We start from the raw sequence: 16,318 nt of genomic DNA on the forward strand, positions 1-16,318 counted from the left end.
GGATATGAGATTTTGTCAAATGCCTTTTCTACATCAATTGAGATGATCTTGTGGTTTCATTTTGGTTTTTTCCTTTTTTCTATTAATGTGGTATATTATATTGATTGACTTAAGTTGAACCACTTTGGATAAATCCCACTTTTTCAGCAAGCCAAGCCACTGCTTTTCCATCATGGGTGAGTTCTGAGTTAGGCTAAACAGAGGTGAGAGCCTCTAGTCAGACCTTCAGGTAGCCCCCAGACACGTTAGAGTAGACAGACACAATAATTTGCAATTTAGGTCTGCTCTCTCTGGAACTAGGTAACAGGGTCCCACAGTGGGAATTCAGGCTGATGTCTTCAAGGCTTCTGTTTTACAGGGGGAAGGGAGGGGACAAGGGTGAGGAATGCCACGAAGATTTCCCACTTTTTTTTTTTTTGGCTGTGTTGGGTCTTCGTTGCTGTGCACAGGCTTTCTCTGGTTGCGGTGAGCAGGGTCTACTCTTCGTTCAGTGCACGGGCTTCTCACTGCAGTGGCTTCTTGTTGCAGAGCACGGGCTCTAGGCTCATGGGCTTCAGTAGTTGTGGTGCGCGGGCTCAGTAGTTGTGGCTCGTGGGCTCTAGAGCACAGGCTCGGTAGTTGTGGCACATGGGCTTAGTTTCTTTGTGGCATGTGGGATCTTCCTGGCCCAGGGATTGAACCCGTGTCCCCTGCACTGGCAGGCAGATTCTTAACTACTACGCTACCAGGGAAGTTCCAAGATTTCCTACCATTTTTAAGTTGCCTTATTCTTGATTCAGTGTTCACATGGTTGCTGTAAACCTTTGCTTTCCAAGGCTCTGATGAAGTTGGTTCTGACAGTTTCTCCTTGTTTTTTCAGCCTTTGTGTGGGGATAAGAGCTTGGAGCCGCCTACTCTGTCATTTTGCTGATTTCACTTTCTTCATTTGTTTTGATTCCAAAAAAAATTCCTTCTTTTTATTTCTTATTTCTCTTAAGACATTTTTTGTTATATTTAGTTACTTGTGTCCTTTTAATTTTATACTCATTCCTGAAATGATTTCCCTTTTTTTTCTATTTCTTTTTGAGTTCTTTCACCTTTCCCTGAGTTTTGTAATTGTGATTTATATTTCTTTTTCGTGCCTTGAGTTATTTTCTTAATGTCTTTTAGCTTGTTCTGAAATAGTATAATTTTGATCTGTTCCCGAGATTTGTCTGTCATTATGTGTAGGGAATGTTATTTTGCTCTTTATTATTTTTTTTTAAAAAATAACTGTATGGCATGGGACACTGATATTTTTCTGTTGCTCATTTTTATGTGTAATTTGTTTTCCTGAACTTACAGAAGGGGGTCATGATTCAGGATAAATTTTCTGATGTCACAGAGCTCCTTCTTCTGTTGTTTTTGTAAAATGTTTAAAAATACGATGGCTTCCTTTCCCCTTTTCTACTTTTATCTGGGTCTTTTTCTTTCCTTGTCTCTATTGTCCCTGCCCTGATCAATTTTAGTTCCATACCCAACAGCTTTCCCACAGTGTGGAGCCCTATCCTTGAAGGCAGCTTTGGTTGGTAGGTTGGTTTTAAGAATTTATAAGACTCAGACTGCTCCAGCCTTTTTCAGGATCTACCTCATACTCACTTGTTAGTGGATTGGGCCGAACCTTTCCCATTTTCATCTTCTCTTCTCAAATTAGCTATCATATAGTCCAGTAAATATCTAGTGACTATTCTGAGGTTCTCAAGTCCCTCAAATCCTGCATTGTTTCCATATACACATCCTCCTGCACAGATGCTGATTTCATGAAGGTCTTGTGACTGTTGATGGTTTTCCCCGCTTGTATTTTGAGGTTCATATGGATAATTTGTCACCAATTTTTGTTGCAAACGTTGCCCATGGGATTTTGGTTTTGCTGTCTTAGTCACTTTTTTTGATTTTAGGTGGTGATTCAAGTAAATTAAAAATCTATGATGTATGGAGTCTTGCCCGGTGGTCCAGTGGTTAAGACTCCACACTTCCACTGCAGGGGACAGAGGTTTGATCCCTGGTCAGGGAGCTAAGATTCTGCATGCTGCATGGTGCAGGCCAAGAAAAAGAAAAAAGAAATATCTATGATGTAGTATCTGCCATCTAGAATCCAGAATCTACTCTGCATTCACATTTTTAAAACCCCCCTGTATGGACTTAGAATTTCTGGCCTCTGGCCTGTGGCACATCTCCTGGGTTTGTGCTTTGTTCTGAAGCTTTAATTCAAATGTTATTAATCTATTGGTGGTTGGATTTTTTTTTTATAATTACTATCATCATACCTGTGTGTGTGTGTGTATGTGTGTATGTATTTATTTATTGGCTGCATCGGGTCTTAGTTGAGGCGTGTGGGATCTTCACTGAGGCATGTGGGATCTTTTGTTGCGGCTCACGGGCTTCTCTCTAGTTGTGACATGTGGGTTTCTTTTTTTCCTCTCTCTCTAGTTGTGGTGCACAGGCTCCAGACTGTGTGGGCTCTGTAGTTTGCAGCACACGGGCTCTCTCATTGAGGGTGCAAGCTCAGTAGTTGTGGCACACGGGCTTAGTTGCCCCACAGCATGTGGGATCTTAGTTCCCTGACCAGGGATTGAACCCGCGTCCCCTGCATTGGGAGGCGGATTCTTTACCACTGGACCACCAGGGAAATCCCTATTGGTGGTTGGATATTGCAAAAACCTGTCAACGTAGAAAAGCTAGAAAGAAGCAGTTTATCATTATAGTGGAAATGAAAGCATTTACAAATTGCAGCGAAGCTGAAAGTGATGCAAAATGTATTTGTTTATGGAGTGAAAGAGCAGAAAACTTTCTGAAGGCCAAAGAGCAAATTATGCAACCTGTAAAGAGCTGTGCCTGCGTCTTTGAAGGTAATCGTAATAAGCAAGAAACAAGGAAAAGTGACTGATGGGGTAAGGACAACCTTTCAGTTCAAGGATCACCATCAGTGCTTGATTTGGGGGAGCTTAACCTTCAGTCAGGGGAAGGCAGGGAGTTAATTGAAGATAAAGCCTGAAAACAGTGAAAGTTGAACTTTGGCCACGAGCTACAGGGTTTTTATAAGTTCCGGGCTCCTTACACATCTGCTCAGCATCAAAGTGAATGCCCATAGGCTAATACAAACACCAGAGATGCTTGGGCATTCCTTAGGCTACTAGGAAATAAAGATAGTTAAAGCTTCAACAAGATTTGTTTTTTAGAGTAATTAAAAATTTTCTCTTTTGGGACTTCCCTGGTGGCACAGTGGTTAAGAATCAGCCTGCCAGTGCAGGGGACGCAGGTTCGATCCCTGGTCCGGGAAGATCCCACATGCTGCGGAGCAACTATGCCTGTGCGCCACAACTACTGAGCCTGCGCTCTAGAGCCCGAGAGCCACAACTACTGAGCCCATGTGCCACAACTAGTGAAGCCACGCACCTAGAGCCCGTGCTCCACAACAAGAGAAACCACAGCAATGAGAAGCCCACGAACCGCAACAAAGAGTAGCCCCCACTCGCAGCAACTAGAGAAAGCCCACGCGCAGCAATGAAGACCCAATGCAGCCAAAAATAAATAAATCAAAAAAAAAAAAAAAGCCTGATAGAAAAAGATGTATCAGCATAGAGGAGAAAGATATTTCTGGTTTGAAAGTGACAAAGGACCAACTGACATACCTGCTACGGGAGATGCATCCAGGGACTGTAAGCACTGTCACTTGCGAGTGCCTTGCAAATAAGTTGACTTATTTATACCTATCTAACCTGATAGTAAATAGAATAGCTTCTGTACAATGTAGACTGAATCTAGTGGCAGATTGTTTCATAGAAGGTGCAGAAACATTTTTAATAACAGTTTTTCAAAACACCAAGGGCAGAAGGTTAAATCAGTGAAAATATTTCTGCAGGGAAGTAAACAATTGCAGTCTAGCTATACTCAAGTGTGGAGGCTCAGGGGCATGAGTGGAGGTTAGTGTGGCTGAGAGGGATAAGGGAGGAAAATAGTGTGAGTTAATGAGTTTGGAGAGGGAACCAAGAGCCATATCATGTGGGGCTTTATTGGCTGTAATGGTAAGAACTTTGGACTTTCTTCCAAGGTGTTTGGAAGCCATTAGCTGGTTGAGAGCAGAGGATCAATGAGCAACTAACGTAAATGGTATGTTCAAGCTAAATGAAGGCCAAAGATACCATGGTGTGTTCTGGACATAATACAGACATGTTAGAATGAAAAGAACATGGGTTAATATTGATTAAAAGTTTTTTTAATTTGAAAATTTATGGTTTTAGAGTTAAGAGCTACAAACATGAGGTGTTGAGATATATGTGTGTGTATGTGTAAACACATAGAAAAGCACACACACATTTTTGTTTTTCAAACAGTTTTCTAAACAGTACTGAACCTCATTTCATATGTTCTTACTTTTGTTCTCTTAATTTTTTTTTTTTAAACCACTAGTAACAGCCCACTAAATTGACCTAGTAACACACTAATGGATCAGAATTTCAAGTTTGGAAACCACTGTAAATCTATAATCCCCTTACTTGGCTTGCCAAGGCACATATAACTGAAAATGACCAAACCAGAATTCAGATATTGCCACATTTCCCAAGAATATATTAAAATTAAAAAACAAACTCGTTTATACAGTGCAACAGTAGGTTCCAGTGTAGAAAAAATCTTGAGGATAATTGTTCCTACTTGAGCATATTGCCTGTGCTTATCTCCCTGGTGTGAAATATTAAGGCCTCTAAGTTTCAAATGGATTTGTAAAATATCAACACAATTTTCTTTATTAATGGTCTGTAACTAACTATATAAACTGCTAGCCAAAGTAACAGTTGGTCTCTTTTTGAATTATAAACAGAGACTAAGTCATTTATAGACAGCTTGGTGGCCTTGAAATTGTCACCTAGGAATTAATGAAAAGAAATGTCATTTTCGTATCTTCTGCAAATTGCTTATTCTTCTGTTGTGTTTCATTTTGGAAGAGGGTTTTTGGAAGGAGTGAAGGATAAATGAAACATAAAGGTCAGTGTGAAGTAATGGGGGAAAAATGTCCCTTTTAATTCTGTGATATAAATCCCTGCTTCTGTATTCCATAGCTTTGTGACTTTGGAAAGATACTTGCCTGTGCCCCACTTTTCTCACTTATAAATGGAAATAATATCTATAACATAGCTTTAATGTTAAGGTTAAATAAGGGCCTGGTGGTGCAACATGTATTTTAATAAATATTAGTTTTCTTCTTTCCTTTCTTCCTTAGGAAGGCATTCAGTGAAAATGTGTTGCTAGAATAAGCAGGGCTGGAGAGTGTAGAAAGATGCAAAAAGAAAGGTACATCTTTTTTTATTGGTTGTTCTTTTCCTAGTAAGTCTATTTTGTGTGATCCCAGTTGTTCCTAATTTCTCTTGGAATAGGTAGGTGATAAATAGGTAGGCTTCCTGTGCCTCCTGCTGTCCCTTCCCTTGTTAAAGAAGGAAGATTACCCAAGTGATGAAAGGCAAGTTTGGGGGGGCCAGGAAGTGGTACCTTCGTAGTTGATTCCTGTATTTTAGTTTCTAGTGTCTCCAAAATGTTTATCACAAAGAGTTTACTGAAGTGTTGGGCCTGATACCACGTATGTTAGTTAACTGATAGCAATTAATATAGGTGTTACCTAATACCAATTGTCCTTGCCTGTGGAATAAACAGCACTTCCTTTGACTTAACCCAGAAATCCTAGGAGCAGAGTTACAAAGTCAGAGTGAGATGGAAAGATAAAATTAGAGTTTTGTGTAGCTGGCTTAAAAAAAAGAAAATAACAGCTTTTATTGAGATATAATTTATACCATAAAATTCAGTCTTTTAAAATGAACAATTCATTGCTTTTTAGTATATTCACAGAGTTATGCAACCATCACCACTATCTAATTTTAGAACCTTTTAATCACCCCAAAAGGAAATCTTATACCCATTAGCAGTTATTCACCCCACCCCATCCTACCCTCTGCCCCAGCACCTCAGCCCCTTGCAACCACTAATGTGCTTTTTATCTCTATGGATTTGCTTATTCTGGATATTTCATATAAATGGAATTACATAATATATGTCTTTTGTGACTGACTTCTTTTACTTAACATAAGGTTTTAAAAGTTCATCCATGTTATAGCTTGAATCAATACTTCATTCCTTTTTATTGCAAAATAATATAATTCATGTGGATATACTATGTTTTGTTAACCCGTTCATCAGATGATGGGCATTTGGGTTGTTTCCATATTTTGGCTATAAGGAATAATGCTGCTATGAACATTCATGTACAAGTTTTAGTGAAGACATATGTTTTCAGTTCTCTTCAGTATATACCTCAGAGTAGAATTTCAGGGTCATATGCTAACTTTTTGTTTAACATTTTGAGGACCTTGTAAACTGTTTTCTGAAGTGATATACCATCTTTTCCAGCTGGATTTTAAATCACCCAGTTTCAGGGTTCTAATTTCATATGTAATGAAGGAGAATCTTAGCTGAAATAAGTGGTTTGAATTGATAGGGGAAAAAAATCTACCTGCAGTAGTTTGCAAAGTTGGAAGTATTGATACTATTTTTTAAAAGTAGGTTTGGAATTATTACTACTAATCTTTGGCTCTTTTTTTAAATTTTATTTTTGCAGTTTTATCTCCAAGACACTAAAAGTAGTAATGGTACCTTTATAAATAGTCAGAGATTGAGTCGAGGCTCTGAAGAAAGTCCACCATGTGAAATTCTTTCCGGTGACATTATCCAGTTTGGGGTAGATGTGACGGAGAACACACGGAAAGGTACGGGTATGGATCGATTTTTCCTATTATTTGTCTTGTTTGTTTAATTTTTTATTCTATTGTTTAATGTTACAAAACATTTCATGCTTGCAAAAGCAATTTAAGTACAACATTTTATGCAGTGAAAAGTTGAGTCTCTCACTTTCCCTATCGTTTTTCTAAAATTTTAAATTCTAAAATGTTAAATAATTTATATTCTTTATCACAGTATGAAAACACAGGGCACTGCTGTGTCAGTTAGAAAACAGTTGGCTGTGGTGATGCTGTACTCAACCAATAGGAGCTTAAACCATAAGGATATTTCTTGTTAACTTATTAACAACAAGCCTGGAGGTAGGTAGGTCCAGACTTTGTTCACTTGGCTCAGTGATGTTATCAGGAATCCAGAGGGTCTTACTGTCCTCCCATTCTGTTATCCCTTACATGTTGGTTTTTTACGCTTTTGCTTGTTGCCTCATGGTCTAAGGGTGATGGCTGCAGCCCCAGGCTTTATTTTCCTCACACCAGTGTCCTAGGCAAAAAAGACAAGGTGGGGGCAAAATGCCTTTTTGTGTGGCTCTCTTTTCATGTTTGAAAGAACAATCTTTCATAGACTCCTTCCAGCAGATTCTTTCTTTTGTCTCACTGGCTGCATGGGTAGGTCACATACATACCTTTAACTGTAGCTACAAAGGAGCCTGGGAAGGAAGTTACTTGGCAAAGGGAAGCAGGAGATCCGTGACTGGCATAGATCAATTATGATTTATCCCTTTTGTTTGTGTCTTCATTGTTGCCCCAAACAAAATCAGAATTCTGTAGGCAGCTACCACGAATATAAAATTTCATGTCTCAAGTATTTGAAACTAGGATTTCTCTAGCTAAATAAATTTAGATTAATTTTACAATTCTGAGGCTTTTTGGCCCTACCTAGTTCACTGTTTACTTTATGACCAAGAAATTATATGGCTGAATCATAAAACTAAATAAATAGGAACCAAAAGTATGCAGTCCCACTGTCTCAGTTTAGTATAGACAGTGGAACTGATTGGCAGGTTTCTCCTTTTGTTTCTCTGAGCACACTCTGATCTGATAATACCCTAAGTCATTAGTCTCTGGCATTTTGCACAGTAGATATGGGAACCCAGGGGGTGCTGGTGATGATAGTGTGTGTGTGTACACGTGCATATACGTTTACATACTGCAACTGCAGTATTATTTTTGCTGGGTTTTGTTGGCCTCCTCAGAGTGTTAGGTTTTTTGTTTGTTTGCTTGTTTGTTTTTTTAAGGTGTTAGGTTTTGAAATTTGGATGTGTGTAGGGCCAACGTCTTAGGAATTTTCATTTACAGTTTAAAATAGAAGGGAAAGTTTGTATTTTGATGCAAAATATTGAGTGCTCCTTACTAAGAGAACTCAACTTATGTATAAACATACTGAGAACAGCTGCAGTGGACACTCTGATATCTGCTGTTGCCACATCACACCTCCTCTGCTAGCAAGTCATTCAGCAAACATTTACAGAACCCCAGCTGTGAGAAGCCCACAGAGAAGACAGAATTTGATTACACTGTCTTTCTTTCCAAGGAATATCTATTTTCTTGGCTTGCATTTCTCAAAGAGAATTAAAAGGTGTTAATTGATAGAAGAATGAAGTAATCAAATACATTTAGGAATGCTTAGTTAACCAAAGATAGTAAGGACTTCTCCGACCTTATAACATGCTAACATATATGCAGATCTTCAAGGGGGTGACTGATATAAGATGTAGGTAAGTTCCAAACTCCTTCCCTCTCTTCTTCCCCATCTAGCTGTGGGGGCCACTTTAGAAAATGCTGTAGAAAGCTAAGAGGACAACTCTGAGATTCAGGGTTACTATTAGTACAATATTATTTTGACAACGTAGATTCTTGCAGGCTTCTTTGAAAATTTATCTTTTATGCCAACTTTAAGGAAAGTAAAGAAAAATTTCTTCATCATTTAAAATGTTGTTTCTTTTGGTATTTATTGCCTTCAAAAAGTTGACTTATATTACGCATGGCCTCTTGGGATACAGCTGTGTCACGAGTTGAGTGTTACTGTTTAAACATATGCTTTAAAAAATAAAAAAAAAGATGCTCTATGCTAAACAGTATTATGATAAGCTTTATATCACTTGGAAAATCCTACTGAAATTGTACAACACTACTGGATAACCCCTGGATCAAAGAAGACATCAAAAAGAGAATTTCAAACTATGTGGAAAGGAAAGGAGACTTTCATACCAAAATCCAGTAAATCCTTTACTCAGATAAAAATTCATAATCTTAAATATTTTCCGTGTTAAAGAAGAAAGACAAACAATGAAGGAACTTGGCACTTAGAAGAAATTAGAAAAAGAACAACAAGAAAAAGAAGTTGGGAAGAAGAAATAAAAAAGCAGAAATTAATGAAGTGAACAAAAAACTCTGAAAGGGATTAAACAAACCCAAAGGCTGGATCTTTAAAACAAAACAGTAAAATAAAATAGGTAATTAATAAGCCTTGATTCCTTTATTAGGTTAAAAAATATATAAGGAATGAGAAAGGAGATATAAACACAGATATGGGATATACCAAAAGAATTATTAGAGACTGTTACATGACAAACTATGACAAAGAAAAAAAAAAAAAAAACTAGAGTAAATTAATGTTTTCCTGGCAAAATTATCCCAAGATGTAGGAAACTTTTAAGTTGATTTCTTTAAAAGAGACTAAAAAAAGTTATTAAAGATTGACCAGAAATGGGCATTCACAGCCGAACTTGGTCTTACTAAAGAACAGATAAATCCAATGTTGTTTAAATACTCCAACATAGGTGAAGGTGGGAAGCTCTCAAAATCCTTTGAAGAAGCCAGCAGCCTGTCATTAGTGCCAAATTCTGATACAGATAAAGTACAAAGAAGAAAATTGTAACTAATTTCATTTGTGACAATAGATTAAAAAATCCTGATTAGGGTATTAATAAATTAAATTCAGAAATGAAACTATGTGAGTCTATTTTTGTTTTGTAAATAAGTTCATTTACATCATTTTTTAAGATTCCACATATAAGTGATACCATATGATATTTGTCTTTCTCTATCTGACTTACTTCACTTAGTATAATAATATCTAGGTCCATCCATGTTGCTGCAAATAGCATGATTTCATTCTTTTTTATGGCTGAGTAGTATTCCATCATCTATATAAACCACATCTTCTTTATCCATTCATCTGTCTATGTCTATCTGTCTATGGACATTTAGGTTGCTTCCATGTGTTGGCTGTTGTAAATAGTGCTTCTATGAACATTGGGGTGCACGTATCTTTTTGAATTATGTTTTTCTCTGGATACATGCTCAGGAGTGGGATTGCAGGGTCATATGGTAACTCCATTTTTAGTTTTTTAAGGAACCTCCGTACTGTTCTCCATAGTAGCTGCACCAATTTACATTCCCACCAACAGTATAGGAGGGCTCCCTTTTCTCCACACCCTCTCCACCAATTATTATTTGTAGACTTTATAATAATGACCATTCTGACCCACGGGAGGTGGTATCTCATTGTAGTTTTGATTTGCACTTCTCTAATAATTAGCGATGTTGAGATCTTTTCATGTGACTATTGGCCATCTGTATGTTTTCTTTGGAGAAATGTCTGTTTAGATCTTGGGCCCATTTTTTTGATTGGGTTGTTTTTTTTCTGTTATTGAATTGTATGAGCTGTTTGGATATTTTGGAAATTAAGCCCTTGTTGGTAGCATCATTAGCAAATATTTTCTCCCAGTCTGTAGGTTGTCTTTTCATTTTGTTTATGGTTTCGTTTGCTGTGCAAAAGCTTATAAATTTAATTAGGCCCCATTTGTTTATTTTTGTTTATATTTCCATTACTCTAGGAGACCGATGCTCTATAGTGCTTTTGAATACATTTATAATAAGGATATCAAATTAGATACTTGAAATGATAAAAACTAGTTTGTGGGGATCTGTGAAAGGATTTTTTTGCATCATTGTGCATAATACAAAAAACAATGGAAGGATAATTTTTATATTTCCCTTCATGCAGGTATTAAAAAGAATACATTAGTATTATATGAATTGCAGGGATTTCTGTAAGATATATTGTTGAGTGAGGAAAGGATTACTTTAGTAATTTCATTATTTTTAAAAAGTATCATCAGTCTCTGTAAATGTACATTTATATGCATGTGTTTATGTATGATTTTATGAACATGGGAAAACATGGAAGAATGCATACATACTAGTCATTAATGTGAGTCTTCCTGGAGTTTGATTGGAGAGGAGGAGTAAAGAAGAAGTGGGAGCCAAATTAAAAAGGGCAAGACTAGCAAAACTGAAATAAAAACCCTCTAGGATATATGACATTTATGTATTTGTATAAAATAATATATGTGTAAAAGGAAATTTAAAATATATATATAAAATATATAAAAGTGTTTTTATATTTGTTTGTATGTATATATAAATCAGGATTTTTGTTAAAAATGTGATGAATCTGAGGTCATTGAACATATCAGTTCATATTAGTGTGTCTTCTTTTCCAAGCTCTCCAAAACAAGCTGATTTTGATGTTTGGCTTTCCACACAGTGTGGCTTCAGGGAAAAGACTCATTGGTCAGCACTTTAGTAATACCCTGCCCTATAGATATAAAATGTTATTGCAAACAAATAGGATGACTTTCTAATATATATATATATATATATATTTTAATTTAATTTAATTTTTTTTTGCGGTATGCGGGCCTCTCACTGCTGTGGCCTCTCCCGTTGCGGAGCACAGGCTCCGGACACGCAGGCTCAGCGGCCATGGCTCACGGGCCTAGCCGCTCCGCAGTATGTGGGATCTTCCCGGACCGGGGCACGAACCCGTGTCCCCTGCATTGGCAGGTGGACTCTCAACCACTACGCCACCAGGGAAGCCCTCTAATAGATTTAAAAAAAAAAAAAGAAAGAAAGAAAACGAAAAAGGAAGGGAGAAAGCCAACCTATCAGATCCTCCTGGAATGGGAGCCTTAACAACCCGATTGCTGGCCACTCCTCTGTTCACAAACCCACAAACTGCTCAGATGGCATGAGTTTTCTGGGTCATACATTACAGTAACCCTCTGTTGCAAATCTTGGGACCATTTAGTTCTATAAACTTCACATATAACTCCAGTTAGCTGATCAGTCCAGGTCCCACTTTACCCACTCTGTTCCTAGGTTAAGCCTCTATGAACAAAGGGCCTGTTATGAGTAAGGCAAATGGTATCTTCCTTTTGCTTTGTGCTACAACTGCACTGAATTGCTTTTACTCCCCGCAGTAGGTCTTGCCCCTTCTGGCCTTCAAGCCCTTGCACATGATCTTTCCTTCACCTAGAAAGCTTTCTAGGCTGAACAAAATGCCCTTCCATGTCCCTGTTGCACACTGTACTCGTCCTCTTTGTATGGTTGCCTCCCTCACTAACCTGTAAGCTGTTCAAGAACAGGCAGTGTGTCTGTCTTCATTGTAGACTCTCCACACTTAACCTGGCACATATTGGTTCAATAAATTTTCAAACGTCTCATAACTCTTTATCTGCCGTTTTACAAAAGTTCTTTCTACCACCTCATCTCAACTAAGATTTTGACAACCTTCCTCCTAATCTGGAGGCTTATATGAGGATTGGGTATTGGCAACCTTCTTGTTACCCACTGCCCTTTTTATTCTGCTGTGACTCAGTTACCTCTCCTTAACCTGTCTCAGCTTTAATTTCCTCATCTTGTAAAAGGGGACTCATGATACTACTAACTATCTCAAGGTTTGTGGTATAATATTGAGTGTTCACATTGTGGCACAGTGTTCAATGTGAACACTGGAAGAGTGAACATAAAGTGCTTAGCTCAGGGTCAGGTGCTTTAATTATTACTGAAACCCTTGCCAATCATTTGCACCATCTTTTTTTGCCATCAAGTTTGCCCATCTTTCTCAGTAGCTTCAGCCCCAGGCTTCTTTACCCATCTGTCCTTTGGAACCCATCATTGGTATTTCAGAGGTACTCTCACCAACTCCTTGACTACTCCGTGATTTTTGGCCATGCTGTTTTGCTTATTTCTAGCTCTTGGAAACTTTCACCATAAGCTTTACATACTTCCACTTTCCTGCTACTAGCGGAAATCACAAAGCTGATTCAACACAGAATGTGCCAAATTTGCCAGATTGACTGAGAGAATCTGTCTGATGGCATGGCAGTCTTCTTTTGTTCATTTAAAAGATGGCTTCTCGGGCTTCCCTGGTGGCGCAGTGGTTGAGAATCTGCCTGTCAATGCAGGGGACACGGGTTTGAGCCCTGGTCTGGGAAGATCCCACATGCCGCGGAACAGCTAGGCCCGTGAGCCACAACTACTGAGCCTGCGCGTCTGGAGCCTGTGCTCCGCAGCAAGAGAGGCCACAATAGTGAGAGACCCATGCAACGCGATGAAGAGTGGCCCCCGCTTGCCGCAACTGGAGAAAGCCCTCGCACAGAAATGAAGACGCAACACAGCCAAAAATAAATAAATAAATAAATAAATAAATAAATATAAAAAATAAATAAATAAAAGATGGCTTCTCAACCCAGGATATGCACCAGAATTAACCTGCAGAGCTTTGTAAAGCTACACATGTGTGGATCCCACCCTTCAGCCCTAAGAAGGAGACTTGTTAGGTGTGGGACCTAGGCATACCTATTTTTTTCTTGTTGTTTGTTTCCCTTTGTATGTATGTATGTATGTATGTATTTACATCTTTATTGGAGCATAATTGCTTCACAATGTTGTGGTAGTTTCTGCTGTATAACAACGTGAATCAGCTATATGTATACATATATCCCCATATCCCCTCCTTCTTGTGTCTCCCTCCCACCCTCCCTATCCCACCCCTCTAGGTGGTCACAAAGCACTGAGCTGATCTCCCTGTGCCATGCAGCTGCTTCCCACTAGCTATCTATTTCGCATTTGGTAGTGTATACATGTCAGTGCTACTCTCTCACTTTGTCCCAGCTTGTGTTAGTATACGGTATTTGTTTTTCTCTTTCTGACTCCCTTCACTCTGTATGATAGACTCTAGGTCCATCTACCCCACTACAAATAACTCAATTTCGTTTCTTTTTATGGCTGAGTAATATTCCATTGTATATATGTGCCACATCTTCTTTACGCATTCATCTGTCGATGGACACTTAGGTTGCTTCCATGTCCTGGCTATTGTAAATAGTGCTGCAGTGAACATTGTGGTACCTGACTCTTTCTGAATTATGGTTTTCTCTGGGTGTATGCCCAGTAATGGGATTGCTGGGTCATGTGGTAGTTCTATTTTTAGTTTTTTAAGGAACCTCCATACTGTTCTCCATAGTGGCTGTATAAATTTACGTTCCCATCAACAGTGCAAGAGGGTTCCCTTTTCTCCACACCCTCTCCAACATTTATTGTTTGTAGATTTTCTGATGATGGCCATTCTGACCAGTGTGAGGTGATACCTCACTGTAGTTTTGATTTGCATTTCTCTAATGACTAGTGATGTTGAGCATCCTCTCATGTGTTTGTTGGCAATCTGTATCTTCTTTGGAGAAATGTCTATTTAGGTCTTCTGCCCATTTTTGGATTGGGTTGTTTGTTTTTTTTGATATTGAGCTGCATGAGCTGCTTGTTGATTTTGGAGGTTAATCTTTGTCAGTTTGCAAATATTTTCTCCCATTCTGAGGCTTCTCTTTTGGTCTTGCTTATGGTTTCCTTTGCTGTGCAAAAGCTTTTAAGTTTCATTAGGCCCCATTTGTTTATTTTTGTTTTTATTTTATTAATATGCAAATTTATTTATTTAATTTTGGCTGTGTTGGGTCTTTGTTGCTGCACGCGGACTTTCTCTAGTTGTGGAGAGCGGGGGCTACTGTTGTGGTGCGCGGGCTCCTCATTGAGGTGGCTTCTCTTGTTGCAGAGCATGGGCTCTAGGTGTGCGGGCTTCAGTAGTTGTGACGTCAGGGCTCACTAGTTGTGGCTTGTGGGATCTAGAGTGCAGTCTCAGTAGTTGTGGTGCATGGGCTTAGTTGCTCCACGGCATGTGGGATCTTCCCGAACCAGGACTCAAACCTGTGTCCCCTGCATTGGCAAGTAGATTCTTAACCACTGCGTCACCAGGGAAGTCCTATTTTTGTTTTTATTTCCATTTCTCTAGGAGGTGGGTCAAAAAGGATCTTGCTGTGATTTATTTCATAGAGTGTTCTGCCTATGTTTTTCTCTGTTTTATAGTGTCTGACCTTACATTTAGGTCTTTAATCCATTTTGAGTTTATTTTTGTGTATGGCATTAGGGAGTGTTCTAATTTCATTCTTTTACATGTAACTGTCCAGTTTTCCCAGCACCACTTATTGAAGAGGTTGTCTTTTCTCCATTGTATATTCTTATCTCCTTTTTCAAAGATAAGGTGACCATATGTGCGTGGGTTTATCTCTGGGCTTTCTATTCTGTTCCATTGATCTATATTTCTGTTTTTGTGCCAGTACCATACTGTCTTGATTACTGTAGCTTTGTAATATAGTCTGAAGTCAGGGAGCCTGATTCTTCCAGCTCTATTTTTTTTCCTCAAGATTGCTTTGGCTATTCGGGGTCTTTTGTGTTTCCATACAAATTGTGAATTTTTTTCTTCTAGTTCTTTGTTTATTTATTTTTTAATTTTTGGCTGTGTTGGGTCTTCATTGCTGCACGCAAGCTTTCTCTCTCTAGTTGCGGTGAGCAGGTGCTACTCTTTGTTGCAGTGCACGGGCTTCTCATTGTGGTGGCTTTTCTTGTTGCAGAGCACAGGCTGTAGGTGTGTGGGCTTCAGTAGTTGTGGCACGCAGGCTCAGTAGTTGTGACTTGCGGGCTCTAGAGCACAGGCTCAGTAGTTGTGGTGCATGGGCTTAGTTGCTCCGTGGCATGTGGGGATCTTCCCAGACCAGGGCTCAAACCCGTGTCCCCTGCACTGACAGGTGGATTTTTAACCACTGCGCCACCAGGGAAGCCCTGTTCTAGTTCTGTGAAAAATGCCATTGGTAGTTTGGTAGGGATTACACTGAATCTGTAGATTGCTTTGGGTAGTATAATCATTTTCACAATGTTGATTCTTCTAATCCAAGAACATGGTATCTCTCCATCTGTTTGTATCATCTTTAATTTCTTTCATCCGTGTCTCATAGTTTTCTGCATACAGATCTTTTGTCTCCTTAGGTAGGCTTATTCCTAGGTATTTTATTCTCTTTGTTGCAGTGGTAAATGGGAGTGTTTCTTTAATTTCTCTTTCAGATTTTTCAACATTAGTGTATAGGAATGCAAGAGATTTCTGTTCATTAATTTTGTATCCTGCTACTTTAGCAGATTCATTGATTAGCTCTCGTAGTTTTCTGGTAGCATCTTTAGGACTCTCTATGTATAGTATCATGTCATCTGCAAGCAGTGACAGTTTTACTTCTTCTTTTCCGATTTGGATTCCTTTTATTTCTTTTTCTTTTTTGATTGCTGTGGCTAAAACTTCCAAAACTATGTTGAATAATAGTGGTGAGAGTGGGCAACCTTGTCTTGTTCCT

At 38.7% G+C, this 16,318-nt stretch overlaps 1 protein-coding gene across 23 annotated transcripts in view; it reads left to right on the forward strand.

The window, feature by feature from the left end:
- SLMAP (sarcolemma associated protein) overlaps nucleotides 1-16,318 on the forward strand; it is a 149,790-nt gene that overhangs the window by 55,516 nt on the left and 77,956 nt on the right. For 13 of the 23 annotated variants that reach the window (XM_029243664.1, XM_029243648.1, XM_029243646.1 and 10 more), the window contains exon 2: nucleotides 6,623-6,776. In XM_029243664.1, coding sequence (XP_029099497.1) covers nucleotides 6,623-6,776 — 154 coding nt within the window. Of the gene's footprint in view, nucleotides 1-3,473; nucleotides 3,678-5,236; nucleotides 5,308-6,622; nucleotides 6,777-16,318 lie in introns of those variants that run through there. The other 10 variants (XM_029243651.1, XM_029243666.1, XM_029243655.1 and 7 more) reach the window with 3 other exon arrangements.

This window comes from Monodon monoceros, unplaced genomic scaffold, assembly GCF_005190385.1.
Source record: "Monodon monoceros isolate NGI ecotype Baffin Bay Population unplaced genomic scaffold, NGI_Narwhal_1 Super_Scaffold_3, whole genome shotgun sequence".
Lineage (NCBI taxonomy): Eukaryota > Metazoa > Chordata > Mammalia > Artiodactyla > Monodontidae > Monodon > Monodon monoceros.